This window comes from Sphaerodactylus townsendi, linkage group LG17 (assembly GCF_021028975.2).
Source record: "Sphaerodactylus townsendi isolate TG3544 linkage group LG17, MPM_Stown_v2.3, whole genome shotgun sequence".
Taxonomy (NCBI): domain Eukaryota; kingdom Metazoa; phylum Chordata; class Lepidosauria; order Squamata; family Sphaerodactylidae; genus Sphaerodactylus; species Sphaerodactylus townsendi.
In genome coordinates, this window is record NC_059441.1 from 23992808 (window position 1) to 24016234 (window position 23427).

Here is a 23427-nt window from a genome sequence, read left to right on the forward strand (position 1 = left end):
CTCAGCACCACCAACCTCACAAAGGTGTCTGTTGTGGGGAGAGGAAGGGAAAGGAGTTTGTAAGCCACATTGAGTCTCCTTACAGGAGAGAAATCCAAACTCCTCCTCCTCCTCTTCTTCTTCTGTTTTCTTTACCTGCTTTTCTTCACTGTAAGATGTCTCAAAGTGGCTTACAAGAATGTGCACCAGTGTGGGAGAGTGGATTGCCCCTCCCTCTTCCCCCACGGCAAGACTAGAATTTTCCAGGTGTCAGGGATTGTTCCTAGTTGATTGAGATGCATTCCTGCCTCAGTGTAATCACTACAAGATATAGGTAACCAGCCTGCTATAGGTTACCATTGCTATAATGGGACATTCTTTCCTTGATCTTTTCTTTATGGCTTCACATGCTGAGTAGATAACTAGGCTTACCCCTGACACGTCTGGTCTCATGGGAAACAGGCTGTTTCCGTTGTCTTTGGGGGGCAGGAGGCCAGGTTGGCTTTATCTCTATCTGTCACCAACCTTGTGGGCCTCAGCTCTGAAATAACTCTTTCTCAGATTCTTTAGGAAAACGGGAGGGGGATTTTTGGATAAAGGCGATAGCAGAAGCCAGGTTTGCCAGAACTGGCTTGGTCAAGCTGGGTGCTTTGGTGCCTGCCAATAAATGCTGCTGATCAACAATACAGAGTCCGTTTATTGAGTTAAGATCCAAGACCTCACAACAGGGGAGTGCCGCTCTTCTGGTGGGGAAGAGTTTGTAAGCTGCTTTGAGACTCCTTAAGGTTGAGGAAAGCAGAGCACACATCCAAAGTTGTCGGCATCTTCTTCTTTCTCTCTCTCTCTTTAAAGTGTCTTGCCTCTTTCCAGGTCCATGAGCCAATCAGGAGTGAGATCCTAGAGCAGGTCTTCAACAGAGTCATCACCAGTGCCGGATCTCCTATCAGCCACTTCATAGGTAATATGGAAGTGATCCAACAGGCAGTCCATTACATTGTCAAACTGCTTTTCCCATCCTCCGCTTCAGGGGGACAACAGTTCCTCATTCCCAAACTCCAGGGGTCTGTTCGTGAGACATCACATCGCACTCGCATTCTGGCACGTCAGATATAGTCGTACTCTCTCCAGCTTCTGAACGCCACAACAGGAGACGTCTGCCTGTCCTCTTTCCTGCCCCCTCCCCCCCTTGAGCTCCTGCCATTGGGCCCTTTTCTTTGTTGTCACCTCATCAGATGCTTGCGCCTTTTTTCTTCTTTCAGATTTGCTGTCCGGCCTCATCTCCTACGCTCCCCTCGTCCTTCAGAACTCTTCTTCCAGAATCACGGAGGCCTTTGATCAGCTGTCTTTCCTCCCGCTTGCAACAGTGCAGGGCCTTCTGAAGGCTGTGCAGGTAAAGTGTCGTGTTCCCAGTGAGGAGCGCATGTGTGCCCCCAGCGTGGTGCCCATGGGCACCATGGTACCCGCCAGCACCTTTTCCAGTGCCCACCAAGTGTTTTTAGAAAGTGGGCGGGACCAGGTAGGACTTTTGCCCAACAAGGCTTCTGATTGACTATTGGAAATTTGATTGACTGTACAGGTGGGTGTTTTTTTTTAAATTAAAACTGAAATCAAAATTGTAATCCTATTTTCAATTGCACTTGTTGCCTGCCCAAATCTTAATCCCCTGTCTGCTGTAAATGGCATCTGTTGCCAGTCTTATTTAACTCCGATCTGAAATTAAGCTTTTACTCGATTTGAATTTAAATGTATTTTAATTAGGCTAGATTGGATTTGAATTATTATAACTGTTGTTTTGACTGTTTGAATTGTTTAATCATTTATTTAATTAGATTTTATATGTTGTTTACTGCTGTAAGCCGCGCTGAGCCCTTGCGGAGAGAGCGGTGTACAAATCAAACTAAATAAATAAATGTTGTTCAGGCAGCAGCTACCAGGATCTACACAGCATTACTGGAGTTAAGTGGTGGCAATCGCTTTGCGTCTGGTTTTGCCTGCTGCGGCAGCCATTATTTTGTTACTGCACCCTCTGTGCCGTGTCAGAAGTCCAAATGGGCTCACAGGATCAAAAAGTATGGGGACCCCTGTTTTAAGAGGATGGAAGGTCAGAGCAGTAAATCATGCAGAGCTGCAGCAAGCAGCCTCCTCAGTGTGTGCTTGTCCTGGGCTAACAAAACTTTCAATATTTGATTAAATGGTTCCCTGAGGGGACAGCTAGCCTTTCTTTCCCAGCACACAGTTTGACACTAACAGATCCAACTTTTGGTCATTGTGAAAAGGTGACCTTTTCCTACCTCTCTGTTTCTGAATTTCCTGGTACTCTTCCTCCTCCTTGTGTTGACCAAATGCATGCTGTTCTTTTCCACTTTTTGTTGCTGTTCCAGCCCCTGCTCAAAATAAGCATGTCCACGAGAGACTCCCTGATCCTGGTCCTCCGCAAATCAATGTTTTCGGGGTAAGTTGCTTTTGTTTGTTTAATGTCTTTCGAAAACAGCAGGGAAAAAAGGACCGACAGAGGAAAAAGAAGCACTAAAAATCAACAACAAATAAAAAAGGGAAGGAAAAAAGTACGTAGAAAGTCGAAAGACCAAACTAACAACTGCGACGGCAGGTCTTCACATAGGTTTCTGTAAAAGATTTCCAGGTATCTAAAGATGTTCATGCACAGCTTTGTCTACCTGCCGTGCGTTCAGCTGTTCAGGTTGTAAAGTCCTCATTCTTCTCCCCAGTGTGGTAACATGAGTCTTTTCGCTGGACTAAGGACATGGACAGTCCCATTTGACAACTTTAAAATTGCCTCTCTCTGCAGTTTTGGGGAAAGGAATTCCTGTTTATTTCATTGAGGGGGGCGGGGTTACTCTCAAGTTTTATGGACAACTTAAATTGATATGGCTGTGGTGGTGGTTGGCCGCTGCCTGGTGGAATTCTCTACCACCATCTATTAGGGCCCTGCAGGATCTTGAGCAATTCCGCTAGTCCTGCAAAACAGAATTATTCTGCCGGGCCTTTGGTGAGAAATAGCTGTTGACAGTGCCATTCCCTGCATTTATATCCTATTCTATGTTTCAGACGACATGATGTGGACATTCGATTTTCACTATTTTATATTTTGGGAAATTGTATTTGTATTTTTAACTATTTATGGTTATTAGGCCGTGTTATTGGTTTTATTCTGTGAAGTTTTAATATATATGTTGTACGCTGTCCAGAGCCCTCCGGGGGTGGGTGGTATATTAAATCGGATGGACAGATGGACAGACAGACAGGTAAATAGCAGAGGAGAGAGCATTCCATATTTCCCAACATAAGTTTCCTTTCCCCTTTTTCTTAATCACAGGCAGCTGGATGCTCGTAAGTCAGCAGTTGCTGGGTTTTTGCTACTGTTGAAGAATTTCAAGATTCTGGGTAGCCTGACTTCCTCCTACTGCAGCCAAGCTATTGGTGCAAGTCAGGTACGCACTGTGCCAGCCCCATCCCGAAATTCTCCTCACCTGTTTTATATCTGCTTCACTAACGTATATACATGGAGGCATATGTAATTTGTGGAACTCACCCCCACAAGATGGGCTGAAGCTTTTTAAAAAACTCAGACAGATTAATGGAGGATGCCGTTTGCTGAATGGAACCTCCCTGTATAGAGGCAGCTGGATGCTGGGTTCAAAGAACAGGCGAAGGCCATCATGTCTGTGCTATACAAAGCTCTCTCCCCCCACTTCTCTCGACTTCTCTCTTTTTGTATGACAGGTCCAGGTGGATGTTCACGCCCGCTATAACTCAGCGGCTAATGAGGCCTTCTGCCTCGAAATCCTAGGCAGCCTGAGACGATGCTTAAGCCAGCAGGCCGATGTCAGACTCATGCTCTACGAGGTAAGGAGGAGGCCTTCTCTCTTCTTCCACTCGATCACCGTTGTACAGACGTTGTACAAGCCTTTGCTGGGCTTCCTTGCGGGGCAGGCCTCTTGGTTGACTAACCTGGCTTTATGGGCCAATGTTTTGTCCTTTGTATTGCGGACAAGACAGTAATACTAGGGAAAGTGGGAAGCAGCAGGGAAAGCGGAAAACCCAACCTGAGATGGATCGAGTCTATAAAGGAAGCCCTCAGTTTGCAAGATTTGAACAAGCCATAGGATGTTGATTGACAGGACCACTATGAATCAGAAGTGATTTGATGGCACTTAACGCATGCAGAGATCAAATCAAGCCAGAACTGTCCCTAGAGACTAAACTGAGGCTGTTATACTTTGGTTACGCTACGAGAAGACAAGACTCACTGGAAAAGACAATAAGATGCTAAGAAAAGTTGAAGGCAGCGGGAAAAGAGGAAGACCCAGCATGAGATGGATTGACTCTATAAAGGAATCCATGGCCCTCAGTTTGCAGGACTTGAGCAAGGCTGTTAATGAGAGGGGGACTTGGATTAATAGGAGGACATTTTGGAGGACTTGGATTAATAGAGCCCCTTCCGCACATGCAAAATAATGCACTTTCAATCCATTTTCAATGCACTGCAGCTAGATTGTGTTTTTAAATTCTCAACCAAGCCTTTATTGGCATATGGGACAATACAGGTCGGATTAAAAAAAAATGTAAAACAATCCCCAAATAAAATAATAGTAGAGAATCTCTTAATAACAAAGTGACACAACAAAATTAAGAAGAACAGAGCTATTCTTTAGGGTATATAATTTCTAGTAAAAACAGTGGTGGTTGGTTGGCTTTTTTTCCAATGCTGGCTTTTTACTTCTCTGTTCGCAGGGATTTTATGATGTTCTGCGTAGGAATTCCCAGCTGACCAACTCGGTTCTGAAGACGCTGCTATCTCAGGTACAGGACGCTGTAGCAAGCTCAAACCACAGAATCCTGAGAACTGATAAATATAGTGTTACATTAACTTTTGTACCACTGTGTATTTGCTACTTTTAAAAAAGCCACAGAACTGTGGTAGCAAAAAGAATAAACACAACTTCTCTGGAATACAGCGAGATGTTGTTTATAGGCAGGGGGTGAGAAAAAGACATGGAATCTTAAAAGACAAGAAGGAAAGTTTGGTTTTATACCTCACTTTCTCTCTAGTAAGGAGTTTCAAAGCAGCTTATTAAAGTTTTCCCTTCCTCTCCCCCAAAAGACATCTTGTGAGGAAGGTGGGGTTGAGAGAGTTCTGAGAGAACTATGACTAGCCCAAGGTCACCCAGCAGGCTTCATGTATAGGAGCAGAGAAATAATTCCAGTTCACCAGTGGGGAATCAAACCTGGAGTGGGGATTCAAACCTGGTTCTCCAGATTAGAATCTGCCGCTCTTAACCATTAAGCAACACTGGTTCTCTTGACTTAGAATCATAACTGTCTTTTCTTATAAATACTCCCGATGACTCTCTGCTAGTTTAGCTTCAAACCAGTGTTAGAAGTTACATTCTTTTGTCTGACCTCTGCCTCAAGGCACCTGCAGTCTAAAACAGATATCAATGGCATGGGGGAGAAGAAGAGTTTGGATTTATACCCCCCTTTCTCTCCTGTTGGAGTCTCAAAGGGGCTTACAATCTCCTTGCCCTTCCCGCCCCCTCCCACAACAAACACCCTGTGAGGCAGGTGGAGCTGAGAGAGCTCCAAAGAACTGTGACTAGCCCAAGGTCACCCAAGTGGCCTGTGTTAGAGTGCACAAGCTAATCTGGTTCCCCAGATAAGCTTCCACAGCTCAAGTGGCAGGGCGGGGAATCAAACCCGGTTCTCCAGATTAGAGTGCTCCTGCTCTTAACCACTGCACCACACTGGCAACCACAGATGAAGAGCTGAAAGGAAAAGAAAGCGGAGGGAATGGTGACATGTCCAGTCATTCAGCCATCTAAAGAAGGGATGGTTTTTTCATTCTCAGGTCAAATTAGCTGCTCACTCTTCTCCCCTATCCTGCTCCACCATCTGGCAGTAAGACGGGAGTAACAGTTTCCTCTTATGAAATGCTGATTACCCGTTCTCCATGACAGATAAAACAGTATTATGAACCCCAACCGGACCTGTTGCCCCCACTAAAACTGGAGGGATGCATCTTGGCCCAGCGAGACCAAATCTTCCTGCAAGAACCATTGGTAAGAGATACACAGGAATGATGTTATAGCCCATAGCACTTCATTAGTTTTAAGGATTATGAAAATGGTCATCCTTAAAGAGTAGGCCAGCATTATTATTCCCATACTGCAGAGGCTGCAAGGAGAGAGAGAGCAGCAATTCTTAGGCCCCTTCCCCACATGCAGAATAATGCACATTCAATCCACTTTCGCAATTGTTCAAATGTGGATTTTGCTATTCCACGCAGTAAAATCCAGCTTGAAAGTGAATTGAAAGTGCATTATTCTGCATGTGCAGAAAGGGCCTTACAGACAGATCTTTCAAGCACATTTTCCACCCTCCTGGCATCTGGATTAGTTTTGGGGTTGAAAAGGACTCTTTTGAGGCCGTCCCCTTTTAAAAGGAAAATGCCAGAATGTTTTCAGGCAACCATAGATCCCTTTTTATGCATCCACTCATTATCCTGCATGTGTCGTGATGTAAATCTTTCAGATCCTTGCAGTAATTGTAAGCTTCTTTCTTTCTTTTTTGTATCGTTGAAGGCCTTCACAGCCAGAATCAATTAGATCTACATATCTTACAACTTCATAATCTAGAAATTTAAGAATAGCTTATACCTCTTTCAGGCAGATTCCGCATGGGCCAAAAACAGCAGTGTGAAAATGGTGTAAACCCTTTTACAATGTTTTAAACCATTTTACACCGTTTTCACACCACTGTTTTTGGCCCATGCAGAATCCGCCACAGATTTCAATCAGTGCTTTCTGTGGTACTCAGTATAGATATACACAAATATCTTTTTCTCAGCGTCTCTATATGTGGATCTTTCTCATTATGTCCTGTCCTGTCCCTTATATTCAGATGTTAGGGGGGGAAACGTAAATACAATAATACCCAGGACAGCCTTTTTGTCTGAAGATGAGAAATTGATTTTTTAATTATCTGACATCGATTCCTTTGCTTCCTACAAAATGGCTCGTTTTGCCCTGGCTGCTAAGAAAACGAGCAGAGTTTATAAGGAGGGAAGGCATAGCTGATGACTTATTAAGTTTAATGATCATTCAGTTTAGCATGAAAGACGTTGTAGAAGTATTTGATGTGAATCTAATTTGATGTGGCATTTTAACCTGTTTATAGTGAAAGTAATTTATTTATATTTTAACTTAAAGACAAACTTATTATTTCAATGCTGGTGTTTTAATTGTATGTGATATTTTCCTTTTAGACTTTGTGTGTGTGTGTGTGGATGCTATAGCCAATGGCTCAAACAATAAACATTACTACTACGACTACAATTAGCTGTTGGTTTTCAAGGCTGAGCCAGGGAGAGAAACACATCTTCCTGTGGCATGCCTCTGAGGGCAAAATCTTGCGTACTTCCCTGGAGACATCTAACCATTCCACGTGACCTTCATGTCCCAATTCCTTTAGGCTCACCTGCTTTGTTGTGTCCAGCACTGCCTGGCTTGGTATAAGAACACGTTAGACCTGCGCCAGCAGGCTGAAGAGGAGGAAGAGGAGGAAGATGATGAGGAAGAGGCTGGGTTCCAGCAAGAATTGGGTGAGATGTTGAGATCCACCACGAGGCGAATGATCAAGAGCGAACTGGAAGATTTCGAACTGGTAACTTGGGCAGGAGGGAATGGGATCGGGGGCTGGGCCTCTCTCTTGTGGGGCTCTCGGGATCTTAATTATTTCCTTTCGTTGCTCAGGATAAGTCAGCAGATTTTTCTCAGTCCTCCGGAGTGGGCGTGAAGAACAGTATTTATGCCCTTTTGGTGATGGGGGTCTGCGAAGTCTTGATCGAGTACAATTTTAGCATAGGGAATTTCAGGTAAGGGACGAAAGCATTTGGAATACTTGGGGTTTTTAAGTGGAAAATCTCTCTTCCCTCCGTGATTTGATTTTTTTAAAATTACAGTCACAGACTAGAAATTGTTAAAAACCACAGTATACAATTTCCAAATAAAATTTGGACATATTATTTAAAAACTGCAAAATTATATAAATACAAAATATTAAAAACCATAAGTTAAAATCAGATCTCAAAACTAATAGAACAAATGATGTTTAAAACCAGAAAATGAAATTAATAATCCAAATAGCCTACCATTAATTAGTGTTTAAATTGCCCTGTTTGTATCTACACTTTTAACAACATAAGCACTGAATTTCGCCATTCCTCTTCCATGGTGATTTTTATTGTTTAGGTGTACGTATGAAGCCTGCTGGGTGACCTTGGGCTATTCACAGTTCTCTCAGAACTCGCTCAGCCTCACCTGCTTCACGAGGTGTCTGTTGTGGGAGGGAAGGGAAGGGTTCCATAAACTGCTTTGAGACAAGGTTGAGAAAAGCAAGTGACAAATCTAAACTCTCCTTTGAAAAAAAATTGTTGCATTTCTCTTTCCTGTTTTGGGGGGGTTTGAATTTTCCTTCTCTTTGATCATTGCGTTACGGCAGCAAGAGCACGTCTGAAGATGTTCTGGGCCTGTTCAAATGCTACTCCCGCCTGAGCGACATCCTGAAAGAGAAAGGTGGAAAGAGCAAGCCCCCATCAGCAAATAAAATGGCCCGAAGCTTCCTTTCAATGGCCTTTGTCTCCACCTTGCTCACGAGCCTATTCAGGTGAGGGTTTTCTTCTGGAAACTCAGCTTGCATGATTGAGTGGGCCACCTGGCGGGAGGGACGTCCCAGCAACCAGAGCATCCGTTTGTTTTCTTGCGGTGGTGTAGTGGTTAAGAGCAGGTTCACTCTAATCTGGAGAACTGGGTTTGATTCCCCGCTCTGCCACTTGACCCGTGGAGGCTTATCTGGGGAACTAGATTAGCCTGTGCGCTCCAACACACGCCAGCTGGGTGACCTTGGGCTAGTCACAGTTCTTCTGAGCTCTCTCAGCCCCACCTACCTCACAGGGTGTTTGTTGTGGGGGAGTAGGGAAAGGAAATTGTCAGCCCCTTTGAGTCTCCTTACAGGAGAGAAAGGGAGGGTATAAATCCAAACTCTTCTCCTTAGGGACTGCTCTCAGAGTCATGAGGAGAGCTTGGCGGTCCTGCGTGCCAGCAACGAGTTCCTGCGCTATGCCGTCAGCGTGGCCCTGCAGAAGGTCCAGCAGTTGGAGGAAGGGGGACAGACAGACGGCCCGGACGGCCAGAACCAAGAGAAGATGTTCCAGCACCTTTGCAAAATCACCAGGTGAGTCGCACTGTGCGGTCCTGGGGTTTTCAACCCAGGGACTCTACCTTCTCCTTACATCCTGCCTCCCCCACGGCCACAGAGTCCTGCTCTGGAGGTATACCTCGATCCCGACTGCCGCTGAAGAATCCGGGAAGAAGGAGAAAAGCAGGAGCGTCTCACTGCTGTGCTTGGAGGGCTTGCTGCGGATCTTCAACACGATGCAGCATCGCTACCAGCCAAAGCTTCCTCAGTTTCTGCAGGCCTTGGGTAGGCTTTTGCGCGGGTTTTTCTTCTGAAAAGTCTCTGGGGGTACCAGGAAGCTGGCCAGAGGGCTTGCTCATGGAGCCTCCATGTGAACAGAGGACTTACTTTGGATCATTAATTGCTGACATCCTTGGGCAGTCTGGAGAGATATTTCACAGTGTTGGATATTACTCCCTAGCAAGGGAGAATCTGCAAACGGATGGCTTTTAGTGGTAAATAAGAAGAGAAGAGTTTGGATTTATTCCTGTAAGAAGACTCAAGGTGGCTTACAAACTTCTTTCCCTTCCTCTCCCCACAACAGACACCTTGTAAGGTTGGTGGGGCTGAGAGCTGGGAAACCGTGACTAGCCCAGGGTCACCCAGTGGGAATGTAGGAGTGGGGAAACAAACCTGATTTACTCAGGTGGAGGAGTGATGTGTGAAACCTGGTTCTCATAATTTGATCCAATACTTGAATGTATTGGATCAAATTATGTTTTAACTCTGATGTGCGCAGTTTAACATATACCTCGCGCCCAGATCTATTTGCCTCCGAATGGTATCAACTTCTCAAATCAAAAATTTACTCAATAGGTTTATTACTTGAAGATCTCTGTATGCTGTCACCCAGAGAGATTTTTCAAACCTTAAAAAGCCAACTTTTAGAACAGGAATACTATATCCTGTTGGGGCAAGCAAATAAATCATGCTCACTCTTCTCTGTCGGAATAATACCAAAACAGGGGCACATAGCCAAATATCTTGAATTATTAACTGAACCCCAACAGAGATGGATTATCACAAGGGCCAGATCCAATACTTTCCCATCGGCCATTACAAAGGGTCGTTACTTATCCATCCCTCTCCAGGATCGGGTTTGTCCACACTGTAAAAACCAAGTGGAGACTCTTGCTCACATTATTCTTGACTGTCCGAGATATGTGGGCATTAGGAATTTCTCTCCCCGCCTGGCCCTAGACAAATCCAAAAGAGACTCTGACAGTTCTGTTGTGGAGCTTCTGTTAAACAATACAGATGTCATGCTCTTGGAAAAAGTAGCAAAATTTCTTTTGCAAGTGACAGAACTTTCTAAGTAATGTATACTGCTATATACAGTCTTTCTGTCTGTGTTTTGAATGTACTCTTGATTTGTACTTCATAAATGTCTAGTAACGCTCTAGAGCCTATTTTAAATGCCTAATAAAGGTTGTTGTTGTTGTTGTTAAACCTGGTTCTCCAGATTTGGAGTCCACCTGCTCTTAACCACTACACCATGCAGGCTCTTCTTGGTCTTTCTAGTTGAGTGTCCCTGTTCAATTTTAGTGCCCCCACCCCAGACTAATTTTTGTTTATTTTAGATACTGTTTTCTTTTCCTGCATCCTCCTGGGCTGACAGCCACCAAGAAGAAGAGTTTCAGTTTGTACCCTTCTTTCTCTCTTGTAAGGAGACTCCATTTCCTTCCCTTCCTCTCCCCACCACAGACACCTTGTGAGGCAGGTCCACCTTAGAGAGTTCAGAGAGAACTGTGACTGGCCCAAGGACACCCAGCAAGCTTCATTTGGAGGAGAGGGGAAACAAATCCAATTCACCAGATAAGAGTTTACCGCTCTGGTGGAGAAGTGGGGAATCAAACCCGATTCTCCAAATTAGAGCCCGCCGTTCTTAACCATTGCACCATACAGGATTTCCCAGTCCAACCCCCAAAGGCCAAGCAGGTCTGGCTTCTCATTGTGAGGGCGAAGTGGGAAGGACACAGGAGAGCCTAGAACATTCACTCACTAAAAGAGACTTATAGATTGGGAACAGGGGTGGGGAGAGAGAAGGAATAGTCACTGTGTGTGTGTGTGTGTGTGTTTAAAGTTTTTTAAGGCTATGGAGGGCCAGTGTGGAATAGCAGTTAATTCTATTGAACCAGGACCTGCGAAACCCAGACTCAAATCCCCAGTCACACCATGGATGCTTGCAGGATGACCTTGGGCCAGGCACGCACACTCTCTGGCTCGCCCCTGGCAAGTATTTTGGTGGGAGCCCTCCTGGGAAAACCAGGAAACACCATGGTCATGATGTGGAGGCAGGCAATGACAAACCACCTCTGAACATCTCTTGCCTTAAAAATCCAGCAGTGGCTTGACTGCAAAAAAAGGCACTATCGTTGAAAGCAGGATATACAACAAAGACGCCTGAGAGCCTCAGACTGCAAAGCCAGCTCTATGTGTCTCCCCTAAAGCCTCAGCAGGGCCTAAAAAGAGTCCAGCGTGATGTAGTGGTTAGCAGCAGGTGGGTTCTAACCTGGAGAACTGGGTTTGATTCGCCCATTCCTCCACCTGAGTGGCAGAGGCTTCTCTGGTGAACCAGATGTGTTTCTGCACTCCTACATTTCTGCTGGGTGACTTTGGGCCAGTCACAGTTCTCTCACAACTCTCTCAGTCCCACCTATTTCACAAGGTGTCTGTTTAGGGAGAGGAGGGGGAAGGAGCTTGTAAGCCACCTTGAGCCTCCTTACAGGAAAGAAAGGGGGGATATAAATCCAAACTCTTCTTCTTTATATAGCACACATTTATTTAATTATTCATCTCCTGACTTCCTTTATCACTCACGTGTAGTCCACACATGCCCTTCAACTATAACGAATTTCCTTTGCTGTCCTTTTAAACTTCATGACAGTCCATTCATTTTTGGCAGATCCTGCCAGCGAAGATGGAGAAGAAGACATGGCCGATGTCGATGTCACTGTGAAAGCTACATTCCTGATCCGGCAGTTTCAGGTAAGCCATGGAAAAGCCACCTTGGTGCTGAACAGCTTGAAAGAATCCCCTCCAAACTGGGTCCTCTTTTCTTAGCTTAATTCAACAAGAGATCTTGATAATGTATAATTGGGTCCCCTTGTAGTATCTGCCTTCAGAATGTGTAAAATACGTTTTTTTTGAAGAGCATTATTATTATTTTTGTAGATTTCACAGCTACCAGATCTTTAGCTGGTTGTTGGCCTTCATTACAATTCAAGCCTCACCCAGAGACCTATTATTATTATTATATTACTATCTATCTATCTATCTATCTATCTATCTATCTATCTATCTATCTATCTATCTATCTATCTATCTATCTATCTATCTATCTATCTATCTATCTATCTATCTATCTATCTATTTATTTAAGCTTCTATATCGCCCTCCCCGGAGGGCTCAGGGCGGTGCACTACATAAATATATAAGTAGAGCACAGTTAATCTAACGACTCAAATAAATAAATAAATAAATAAATAAGCTCTACATATGTTAAAACCGGGATAGTTGTAAATTTTTTTTAGTATATTTAGGTACTTTGAACTGTCTGTGAGAAAGATGGGCTATAAAAAAAGGAAGTAAATAAATAGGGAAGACAGGATTTGGTGACCTTTCCAGAGCATCTTTTGGTCACTAGAGAAAGTGAAAAATAGTTAAAAATTAAATCAAAATAGGACACTCAATAATGGCAAAGCTAACATCCACATAAGGCGAAAGAAGATGCAAAGTTTTTTGGATTATACTGATTGAGGATGTGGATAGTTATGAAAATTAATTTGTGTAATTAGAGTATATAAGGACTATATGTAGCAGTGGTTCTCAACCTTCCTAATGCCGCGGCCCTTTAAAACAGTCCCTCATGTTTTGTGACCCCGAACCCTAACATTTATCCATTTTACAGATGGAGAACACTGATGCAGAGAGTCTTAGGCGACCCCTGTGAAAGGGTAGTTTGACCCTCAAAGGGATTGTGACCCACAGGTTGAGAACCGCTGATATATAGAATCATAGAGTTGGAAGAGACCCCAAGTGCCATCCAGTCCAATCCCCTTCCATGCAGGAACACACAATCAAAGCACTCCTGTCAGATGGCCATCCAGCCTCTCTTTAAAAACCTCCAGAGAAGGAGACTCCACCACCCTCCAAGACAGCGCATTCCACTGTTGCCCTTAATGTAAGGAAGTTCTTCCTGATGTTTAGGTGGAATCTCTTCCTTCACCTTGAAACCATCACTCCTGGTCCTGGTCTCTGGAGCAGCAGAAAACAAGCTTGCTCCCTCACCAACATGACATCCCTTCAAATATCTAAACATGGCTATCATGTCACCCCTTAACCTTTCCTTCTCCTGACTATACATATCCAGCTCCCAAAACCACTCCTCATGGGGCATGGAATCCAGATCTTTTACCATTTTGGTTGCCCCCCTCTGGACCCGTTCCAGTCTGTCAGTATCCTCCTTATTTTATTGGATTTATATCCCACCCTATCCCCGAAGGGCTCTGGAATCTTGAAGTTTGGTGCCCAGAACTGGACATATATAGATAAGGATAAACAATTGAGACTGTATAATAATTTCTTTAGCCTTAAAAACCATGATTGGAATTCAAGACGTTGTTCAGTTGAACAACACAGATGCTTGCAAGCTGCACAATGATTATCATGTTTGATTTTAATTTTATGTTAAAAATCAAATTAAAAATAAATAAATTGAAACAGTCCAAAATTGAGCAGAATATTAACACAGGGGTGTTGTGGGGTTTCCGGGCTGTATGGCCGTGTTTCGGTAGCATTTTCTCCTGATATTTCGCCTGCTGAAGATGCCAGGCACAGATGCAGGCGAAACGTCAGGAGAAAATGCTACTGGAACACGGCCATACAGCCCAGAAACCCCACAACACCCCAGTGATTCCAGCTGTGATTCCGCCTGGGAAAGCCTTTGACAATACAATATTAACACAGCATTAAGAACACTGGAGTTCTGGAACATCTGTGTTAGTCAGGCGCGGTTCCTCCGTCCGCGCGGGCCAAGAAAAGTGCCGCTCTGCTCCTTCTCTGATCGTGTCCCCAGCAGGGGTGTGTCCACTCACAAGGCCCGCCCTTCCTTTTTCTCCCGGGCAGAGGTCCCTCGTGAATCAGCTCAGCCATGCGGAGGACGAGTTCAACAGCAAGGAAGCCCTTTTGCTGATCTCGGTTCTCACAACCCTTTCCAAGCTCCTGGATCCCTCCTCGGAACAGGTATGGATGCAGCTGCTAAGGTGTGCAGGGAGGGCCCTGAACGTGCTTCTGACTACTCAGGCATCTCATAGGCTCCTTCCACACATGCAGAATAATGCACTTTCAGTCCCATAATGGTTTGCAAGTGGATTCGGCTATTCCACACAGTAAAATCCTGCTGCAAAGTGCACTGAAAGGGGATTGAAACTGCATTGTTCTCCATTTGCAGAAGGGGTCACAGACTCGCTTTTAAAAATCATGGGCAGCTTGTGTCTGTGTGTGTGATCAAGTCATAGCTGACCTGAGATGACCCCGTAGGATTTTCAAGGCAAGAGATGTTCACAGGTGGTTTGCCCTTGTCAGTTTCCACATGGGCTGAGAGAGTTCTGAGAGAACTGTGACTGGCCTACGGTCGCCCAACAGGCTTCATGTGGATCAGAGCAGAATCAAACCTGGTTCCCCAGATTAGACTTTACTGTTCTGAACCACTGCATGTTGGGTCTGCCGACCTCCTCCTGATAACCAGACTCAGGGTTGTAGCAATCAGCTTTATTGCATCAGAGTACAAACTGGTACAGAGGGGTTTTGCTGAATCTGACATTCCCACAGAAAAAGGCAGTCTATATGCCCAGCTAAGCACCCCCTGCTCTAATGATCATTCCCAAAAGCAAATGCATTCCCTCACCCAACTCCTCAGCAATGCATGCTCTCTTCAGAGCCAGCGTGGTGTAGTGGTTAAGAGCAGGTGGATTCTAATCAGGAGAACCCACTCCTCCACATGAGTGGCGGAGGCTTATCTGGTGGACCAGATTTGTTTCCCCACTCCTACATGCCTGCTGGATGACCTTGGGCTAGTCACGGTTCTTTGGAACTCTCTCAGCCCCACCTACCTCACAAGGTGTCTGGGGAGAGGAAGGGAAATGAGTTTGTAAGCCACCTTGAGTCTCCTTACAGGAGAGAAAGGTGGGGTGTAAACAGTGGTGGGATCCAAAAATTTTAGTAACAGGTTCCCATGGTGGTGAGATTCAAACTGTGGCGTAGCACCAATGGGGCTGGGCGGGGCACGATGGGGGCGTGGCCGGGCATTCCGGGGGCGGAGCATTCCTGGGCTGGGCTGTGGCAAGGACGCAGCCGCTGCGCTGGTACTCGGGCGGGAAACGAATGCACGCAGGCGCAGGCTGCCATGCACGCCGGTGCACCTCCTGCTAGACTGCTTCAAGTTCTGCACGCTACTGCTGAGAGGAGCGGCGTAACTAAGGCAAAAATCACGTGCCAAAATCACCAATTAGTCACCCCCTCTCGGCACACACAAATAATCAGTAACCTACTCTCGGGAACCTGTGAGAACCTGCTGGATCCCACCTCTGGGTGTAAATCCAAACTCTTCTTCTTCAAAAGCCCGAAGCGTTCACAAGCTTCACTTCTCTCTCCAAGGTCAAAAGAACCAGCTGTTGTCTGGCTGGGCTGGGACCATCTTTTTTTAAAATGCCAACACAATGCAATATCGGCAAACCAAACCCAGGGAAGAACTCTTGTTTTAAGAAGTAAATAAAACTGTGGGTTTGCCGTGAGATGGTATAGAACTTTTTTGCAGGCTGTGGTGGCGTAGTGGTTAAGAGCAGGTGTACTCTAATCTGGAGGAAGTGGGTTTGATTCCCCTCTCTGCCGCCTGAGCTGTGGAGGCTTATCAAGCTAATTCAGTTTAGCCTGTGCATTTTAACACACGTCAGCTGGGTGACCTTGGGCTAGTCACCGTTCTTCGGAGCTCTCTCAGCCCCACCAACCTCACAGGGTGTTTGTTGTGAGGGGGGAAGGGAAAGGAGTCTGTAAGCCCCTTTGATTCTCCTTACAGGAGAGAAAGGGTGAGTTATAAATCCAACTCTTCTTCTTCCTCTTCTTCCTCCTCTTCCTCCTCCTCCTCCTCCAAGGTGGGCATCCCGGCCCCCACCAGTGCTGATGTGGACAGCCGTTCTCCAGCCCAGCCAAGTCACATTGATGTCATATGTGGCCCTTGTGACAAATGAGTTGGATGCTTCTGGTCCAATCTGGAGGAGGGCAGGGGCGTGGGGGGAGTGATAGGCGATAAGGATGTCATCGGGTTGCCTTGTCGTCTGTGTTGTTATCTTATTTATTGTATTTATGTTCTTTTTTTAAAAAAATTAAGGTTGTATCGGGTTCTAATAAAGTGACCTACCCTGAGCCCTTTGGAGAAAGGGTGGAATATAATTTAAATAAATAAATAAAATCTATCAACTTTTAGCCTTTAATGCAGGCACGTCTCATTCCTTTACTGGCTTCACGTGTCTTTCCTTCATTTCAACCTAGATTTTGAAAGCTTATCCTTACTGCAGAAAAATGTAACCATCTCTCTCTCTATCTCTCTCTGGGGGTGCAGTATATGCAGCTGTTATCTTGGACAGTCAAGATCTGCAAGGAAACCAGCCTGGGTAAGATTTAGACTTGAATTATCTGCCTTCTGCATTGGGAACCTGAAGTTAGGGGGCATCCAAAGAAATCTAGCCTCTGTGTGCAAAGGGAGCAAGGTTGTTGAAAATCACAGAGTGAGGGATACACGTGGCTGTTAGGGAGAGGCTAAATGTTTTGATGTGTCAAGATGCAGTGCTGTTCATCTCCAAATGTGCCCGCGGGCTCAAACAGGCAGGGATCCCTGTCTTAAAGGCTCAGCTGGCCATTGGCAAGGCTCTGTAGAGCTGCCATTACGTGTCCAAAGTTTGTCGATCCTCTCTCAACAGAAGACGTGCCTTGCTGCCGAGGGCTTCTCACCCTACTCTTCAGCCTGCACGCTCTCATCAAGAGTCCTGTCAGCATCCTGCGTGAGCTGGCCCGGGATACTCATGCTCAGCTTGGGGACATAGACCAGGTGAGAGGAGAGTCCGGCACGGCCATTCAGACCTAGGCTCCACACTGTCGGCAGCGTACACCTCTGATCAACCCCAGAGGCAAGGGGGGGAATGGCACCCGGGGCAAAATCTGCTCTGGACACCTGCCCCCACACCTCACTTACCTGGCTGGGCTGCCATCAGGCACCCTTTGGCCCCGCCCAGCTGCTACTCCAGCTAAAGGAGCAGCCTGGTGGGGCAGGGCCGAGGGAAGGGGTATGGAGGGTGAGCCCTCCACATGACTGGCTGGCGTGTGCCTAGGGACATGTGACCCCAATGTTCCCCGTGAGCGTTCCGCCTCTGCTCAGCCCTTAAGGGAGCCCTTCCAGCTCCCAAAGGACTGCCTCTCTCAATCCCCACAGGATCTTGAAGTGGAGCACCAGCCCCACTTTGCAGTCGTGAACCCCAAGACGGCGGCTCCTACAGCTTGTGTGAGTTGGGGCGAGGGCAAAGGCCGTTGCGCCGAGGGGGGTTCCTCTGCCCGAGCTGTTCCCAAAAGCATCCTCTGCCTTTCTCTTTCCGTCTTAGTTGCTTGTTTTGGGCCAAGCGGAGAAGGTCCTTGAAGAGGTGGATTGGTTGGTCAATAAGATGAAAAGCCGTTTGGGGTCGGAGGCGACAGGTAAAATTGAGGAAAGGGATGACACACGGTGATCTTAGCTGGCTTCCAGGAAGAAGAAGAAGAAGAGTTGGATTTTTATCCCCCCTCTCTCTCCTGTAAGGAGACTCAAAGGGGCTGACAATCTCCTTTCCCTTTTCTGGAGCTCAACCCCACCTACCTAACAGGGTGTTTGTTGTGAGGGGTCACAACAAACACCCTGTGAGGTGGGTGGGGCTGAGAGAGCTCCAGAGAACTGTGACTAGCCAGCTGGCGTGTGTTGTAGTGCACAGGCTAATCTGAATTCCCCAGATAAGCCTCCACAGCTCAAGCGGGGAATCAAACCCAGTTTCTCCAGATTAGAGTACACCTGTTCTTAACCACTACGCCACTGCCGCTCCCCTTGCACAGAGCAGAGGTTACCATGGATCACTGTGCCTATCAGTTCCAAGTCTGACTTCTGTGCTTTATTGCTGTGCAGAAGATCCCTCCCAAGCCGCTGGTGAAGCGCAGCCGCTGGAAAAGGCCGTCATCCTTCAGCTGGGGACTTTGCTGACCTCTTACCACGAGCTGGTGCAAACGGCCTTGCCCACTGGGAGCTGCGTGGACGCTTTGCTCAGGAGCGTCACCAAGATGTACACCACCCTCACCGCCTTGGTCAAATATGTGAGTGCTCTTCGCCTGGGCGGGAGAGGGGGGAGTCCAGAGATCCGAATCTTGGCTTCCTGAGCGCCGTATTATCCATAATGCTGACTAGGCCGAAACCTAGGAGCCTCGCAGGGACTGGGGCCTGTGAATTTTTTTCTTGCTGAGGCACTGTTACCAGCGCCCAGCACTCCAGTGGTTACAGGAACTCTGTGCTGTACATATGCACATATATATAATTGTGTGTGTTTGTGTGTGCTCGAACCTGCTCGAATGCGTGTGCTCGAACATTTCCATGAGCCATTGGGACCAGCTGTAGTGGAGTGAAAGGTCGAAGTGTTGGCGGAGGCCCAGCCATAGATTAATGTGGCCGGGGGTGGCTGGGAGCAAAAGCCCCCAAAATGAACCGTGCTGCAAAATCTTTTTCTGGAAATGAGCAGTCTTGCCTTGGTGGGCAGATCTGAGCCATGTGACCCAGGAAGCCTATTTGGGTGGAAGAACCCAGTGAGAAGGCCAGTCCAGGATCCGGTCAGGTGGCAACGGGGGTTTGGGGGCAGGACTTCACACCCAGGGTTGCTTGGGGGAGGGTCTCTAAGGCACAAGCTATGCGCGGCTCACGCACTGTCTCTTGCCCCCTAGTATCTCCAAGTGTGCCGCAGCACAACTGAGGGCATTCCAGCACGGTTGGAAAAACTGGTGAGTGTTGTCCAGCTTCTACGGTTCACTAAATAGTTTGCATTCTTTCCTAACGCTAAAAGGAAAGAATCGCATGATTTGACTGCACGGTTTTCTTCTTCCCCAGGTTAAGCTCTCAGGTTCCCATTTGACTCCACAATGTTATGCCTTTATTTCATATGTACAGGTAAGGTCACGATTTGCATTTCCTGTGAGGTCAACAAAATTTCTCTCTACCTCATCTACACTGGGAGCAGCAGTGAAATAGTGGTTAAGAGCAGGTGCGCTCTAATCTGAGGAACTGGGTTTGATTCCCCGCTGCCACTTGAGCTGTTGAGGCTTATCGGGGGAACTAGATTAGCCTGTGCACTCCAACACACGCCAGCTGGGTGATCTTGGGCTCATCACAGTTCTTCTCTCTCAGCCCCACCCACCTCACAGGGTATTTGTTGTGGGGGAGGGAAAGGAGATTGTAAGCCCCTTTGAATCTCCTTACAGGAGAGAAAGGGAAGTATAAATCCAAACTCTTCTTCCTTCTTAAATTATTAGTTTAAAGCGTAGGTTTTAACCCTTAAATTTTAACTTCACTTGTTCTTCAGATCCAATCCCACAAGAAGAGGAGTTGGATTATTCCCCCCCCCCTCTCCTATAGGAGACTCAAAGCAGCTGACAATCTCTTTTCCCTTCCCCGCTCACAACAAACACCCTGTGAGGTGGGTGGGGCTGAGAGAGTTCTGAAGAACTGTGACTAGCTCAAGGTCACCCAGTTGGCGTTTGTTGGAGTGCACAGGTAATCTGAATTCCCCAGATAAGCCTCCACAGCTCAGGTGGCAGGGCAGGGAATCAAACCCCATTCCTCTAGAGTACACCTGCTCTTAACCACTACGCCACTGCTGCTCCTACGCCACTCATCTTGTCTGGTCCAAGCTGTCAGACTAGCATCAGTCTGAATGGTCCAAAGGAAAGATTCACAAAATCAGTTCAAATAGGTACTTCCTTTGACTCCCTCTTGACTTCAGATGAATCCAAAGCCTTCAGGAAGCTGGAACAAAAGAGTTTTCGACACAGAGAGGCAAACCCTGAACTCCTTGGCGCGCAGGGCTTGTTCTCTGCTGGAACTTGGCAGAACTCCCACCTATGGAGTCATACCCATCCATTTTTCTCATCTAACATCCCCGTGATTACGACAGTCCTTCATGTCAGCAGGGCTGAATATCCAGACAGCAATTGTCTGGGGCAGATAGATAACTGTCCTTTGCAGCAAAAGACACTGCTCTCGTTCACAGCTTGAAACTGCTGCATATATGTTGCTGCGTTGGGATTTTTATACACCAAGGAAAATTCTTACCACAACGGTTCCTAATGAACAGCCTAAGAAGGTCTGATCAGGAACTAACATCTTATCTTTTAGCCGCTTCAAACAACAATGGCTGTAGCCAAGTCCCTGTTACGTACATACACAGACCTTTATTGACATAAAAATATAATCCATTATAATAATTAAAAGGATGGAATGTTGTGGGGTTTCTGGGCTGTATGGCCTTGTTCCCAGTAGCATTTTCTCCGGATGTTTTGTTTGCACATGTGGCTGGCATCTTTAGAGGATCCTTTGAAGATTCCAGCCACAGATGCAGGCGAAATGTCAGGAGGAAATGCTACTGGAACACGGCCATACAGCCCAGAAACCCCAAAACACTCCAGTGATTCCGGCCATGAAAACCTTCGACGATAAATTAAAAGGATGTTAATCAAGTCCCTGTTAACTGCTATGAGGATTAGAGACGTCAATCACAAGACCACAGTGGCCAATACTAACACATAGAGACAGTAATATTCTGTGACCGATACTGATTTTGTTGATATACATAATGCCAATACAGGTTGGTTGATTGATTGAACTTATTAGTTTTAAGCAGATTACTAAAATATTTTTTAAAAACCTAGACCGCAGCTGAACGGTTGCAAAAATCAATAATAAGGGCATAAAATTTTGCAACTGAAAGAGCAGTAGGGCTGTAGGAGGAGATGTCTGTTTGGTCGATATTTTGGAGCAAAGGGATAATTAAAAGATTTCCAACCTCACAGGGCTGTGGTGAGGATAAAAGGGAGGGAGAAAGCCAAAAAGCAGGGTATGAATATCTTAAAGAAGTTAGTCTGCACTTGTGAAAGGCCCCGCCTCCTGCAACACTCCATTGGCCTGGCTTCCTGTAACAGCTGACTGACCGTTTCCCTCTGCTCTTGCTGCCTCCTTCCTAATGACCAGAATGAAACCTCGACAGTTGCGGAAGAGAAGAAAAAGAAGAAAAAGGACAAGCTGACAGCGGAGGTGTCTGCGGTTATGGTGAGTGTGATCACCTTCTCCCTTTTCTGGAATTTACTTGGAGCAAGCAGGGACCCCTTGGCCCCTCGTTCAGAAAAATGGACCGCGGCTACCCCCATCTGGCTCTTCCCCTCCAGAACGGCAGCCTCTGCCTCACTCTTACTCCAGAGGAGTAGGGAGAGTGTGGGATAGACAGAAAACAGGAACTGCGGACGAGGGGTACACACAACAGTTCCTCTTGATCTGCCGAAAGACTCACACCTCCAACCTTCAAGGCAATTTAGCGTTGGTTCTGCCTTTGAGGTCTCAGCAATAGCAGAACTTCTAAAGACTCTCCGGATCCAGTTATTTAAAGTGTCTGAGGTCACCCAGTGAGCTTCCATTGCCATGTGAGAGTTCAAAGGGATGTTTCACCTGTGGAGGGATGCAGGTTAACTGTGTCTCTACTGTAGCAGGTAAGCATCAGGTAGACACTCATATCACTCCAATGTCCCCCTGCTATGCTTCCTGATGAAAGCCCCCTTCCCCAAGTCTGATAGGTTGAGGGTAACCCATAGGCCAGTCGTTCACTGGTGCTCTGCCCCACGTGGAAGGAAGATGTCCCGACTTGGCCTCTGCAATCCGTGGAGGCAAATCTGCTGGTGGTCCTTGGCCCCTCAATGATGCGACTGGCCTCTCCCCGGGCCAGGGCTTTCACTACCCCTGCCCCCTGCCTGCTGGAACGCTCTCCCACCAGCCATCAGGGCCGTCTGGGACCTTGGACAGTTCTGCAGGCCCTGTGAAATGGGGGGTGGGGGGGTTACTCATTGCCTCCCACGCCATCCCCCCACAAACCATCCTCATTGGCCACCATGTGCTGTGCCGGGATAGGAGGGTTTTTTTCGAGTTTCCAGCTAATGTTAGTTTTTTTTTCTGTTTTGTTGAGGTTGCATTTAACTGAGTCTGTTTTAAGTATTAGATTGTAATTTTAATTGTTTCTTTTTTATCCTCTGTACCTCACCCAGAGTCCTTCAAGGGTGGGTGATTAAACAAGTTGAACAAATAAATACGTAAATAAATAAAGGTTCTCTTCGGAGCAGAGATTGTCCTACAGACTCTCTTCCGTCTCTCACACGCAGCGGATGCCATAATCTGCTGTTTGTGAGAGCGGGCAGAGCGCAAGCTTTCCCCCTGCAACCCTATTAACGTGGCTGTCCGCTTCTCACCACCACAGGCCAAAGTGCTGCGGGAGACCAAACCGATTCCGAACTTGATTTTCGCTATAGAGCAGTACGAGAATTTCCTGATCCACCTCTCCAAAAAGTCAAAGGTAACGTGAATCTGCTGTGTGTGTTTGTGCGAGGGGGTCTTTTTAACACTCACGCAAACTCTGGCCACTAATCTTCTGCTGCCACAGGTCAACCTGATGCAGTACATGAAACTGAGCACTTCCAGAGACTTCCGCATCAACGTGTCTACCCTAGAGAGCGCCCTGGAGGAGCGGGATGCCGAAAAGGAGTCGGACGATGACCAGGTCTGTCCCCGTTCAAAAAAAAAAAAGAAAAGAGTGCCATTTATGCACATCTTTCTTCTCACCACCATGGGGGTCCCAACACAAGGCTCAGTTCCCTGATAGCTTCCTGAACAGGTAAAACAGGTAGATTCTAATCTGGAGAACCAGGTTGGATTCCCTGCTCCTCCACCTGAGTGGCAGAGGTTTATCTGGTGAACCAGATGTGTTTCCGCACTCCTACATTCCTGCTGGGTGACCTTGGGCTAGCCACAGTTCTCTCAGACTTCTCAGCCCCACCTGCCTCCCAAGGTGTCTGGTGTGGGGAGAGGAAGAGAAAGGAGCTTAT

At 46.6% G+C, this 23427-nt stretch overlaps 1 protein-coding gene across 3 annotated transcripts in view; it reads left to right on the plus strand.

Annotated features, from left to right (window-relative positions):
• Positions 1 to 23427, plus strand: part of FANCI (FA complementation group I) — a 40693-nt gene that overhangs the window by 13129 nt on the left and 4137 nt on the right. For all 3 annotated transcript variants that reach the window (XR_007243233.1, XM_048481660.1, XM_048481659.1), the window contains exons 14-37: positions 850 to 937; positions 1239 to 1369; positions 2361 to 2431; positions 3314 to 3428; positions 3721 to 3843; positions 4732 to 4800; positions 5955 to 6056; positions 7468 to 7659; positions 7749 to 7870; positions 8497 to 8661; positions 9049 to 9228; positions 9311 to 9477; positions 12137 to 12219; positions 14359 to 14475; positions 16850 to 16901; positions 17208 to 17335; positions 17717 to 17785; positions 17883 to 17973; positions 18431 to 18615; positions 19234 to 19290; positions 19397 to 19456; positions 21533 to 21610; positions 22803 to 22898; positions 22986 to 23102. Coding sequence is in view for 2 of the 3 variants with exons in the window: in XM_048481660.1 (XP_048337617.1) it covers positions 850 to 937; positions 1239 to 1369; positions 2361 to 2431; positions 3314 to 3428; positions 3721 to 3843; positions 4732 to 4800; positions 5955 to 6056; positions 7468 to 7659; positions 7749 to 7870; positions 8497 to 8661; positions 9049 to 9228; positions 9311 to 9477; positions 12137 to 12219; positions 14359 to 14475; positions 16850 to 16901; positions 17208 to 17335; positions 17717 to 17785; positions 17883 to 17973; positions 18431 to 18615; positions 19234 to 19290; positions 19397 to 19456; positions 21533 to 21610; positions 22803 to 22898; positions 22986 to 23102 (2658 nt within the window). In the remaining variant the exon portion in view is untranslated. The remainder of the gene's footprint in view (positions 1 to 849; positions 938 to 1238; positions 1370 to 2360; positions 2432 to 3313; positions 3429 to 3720; positions 3844 to 4731; positions 4801 to 5954; positions 6057 to 7467; positions 7660 to 7748; positions 7871 to 8496; positions 8662 to 9048; positions 9229 to 9310; positions 9478 to 12136; positions 12220 to 14358; positions 14476 to 16849; positions 16902 to 17207; positions 17336 to 17716; positions 17786 to 17882; positions 17974 to 18430; positions 18616 to 19233; positions 19291 to 19396; positions 19457 to 21532; positions 21611 to 22802; positions 22899 to 22985; positions 23103 to 23427) is intronic.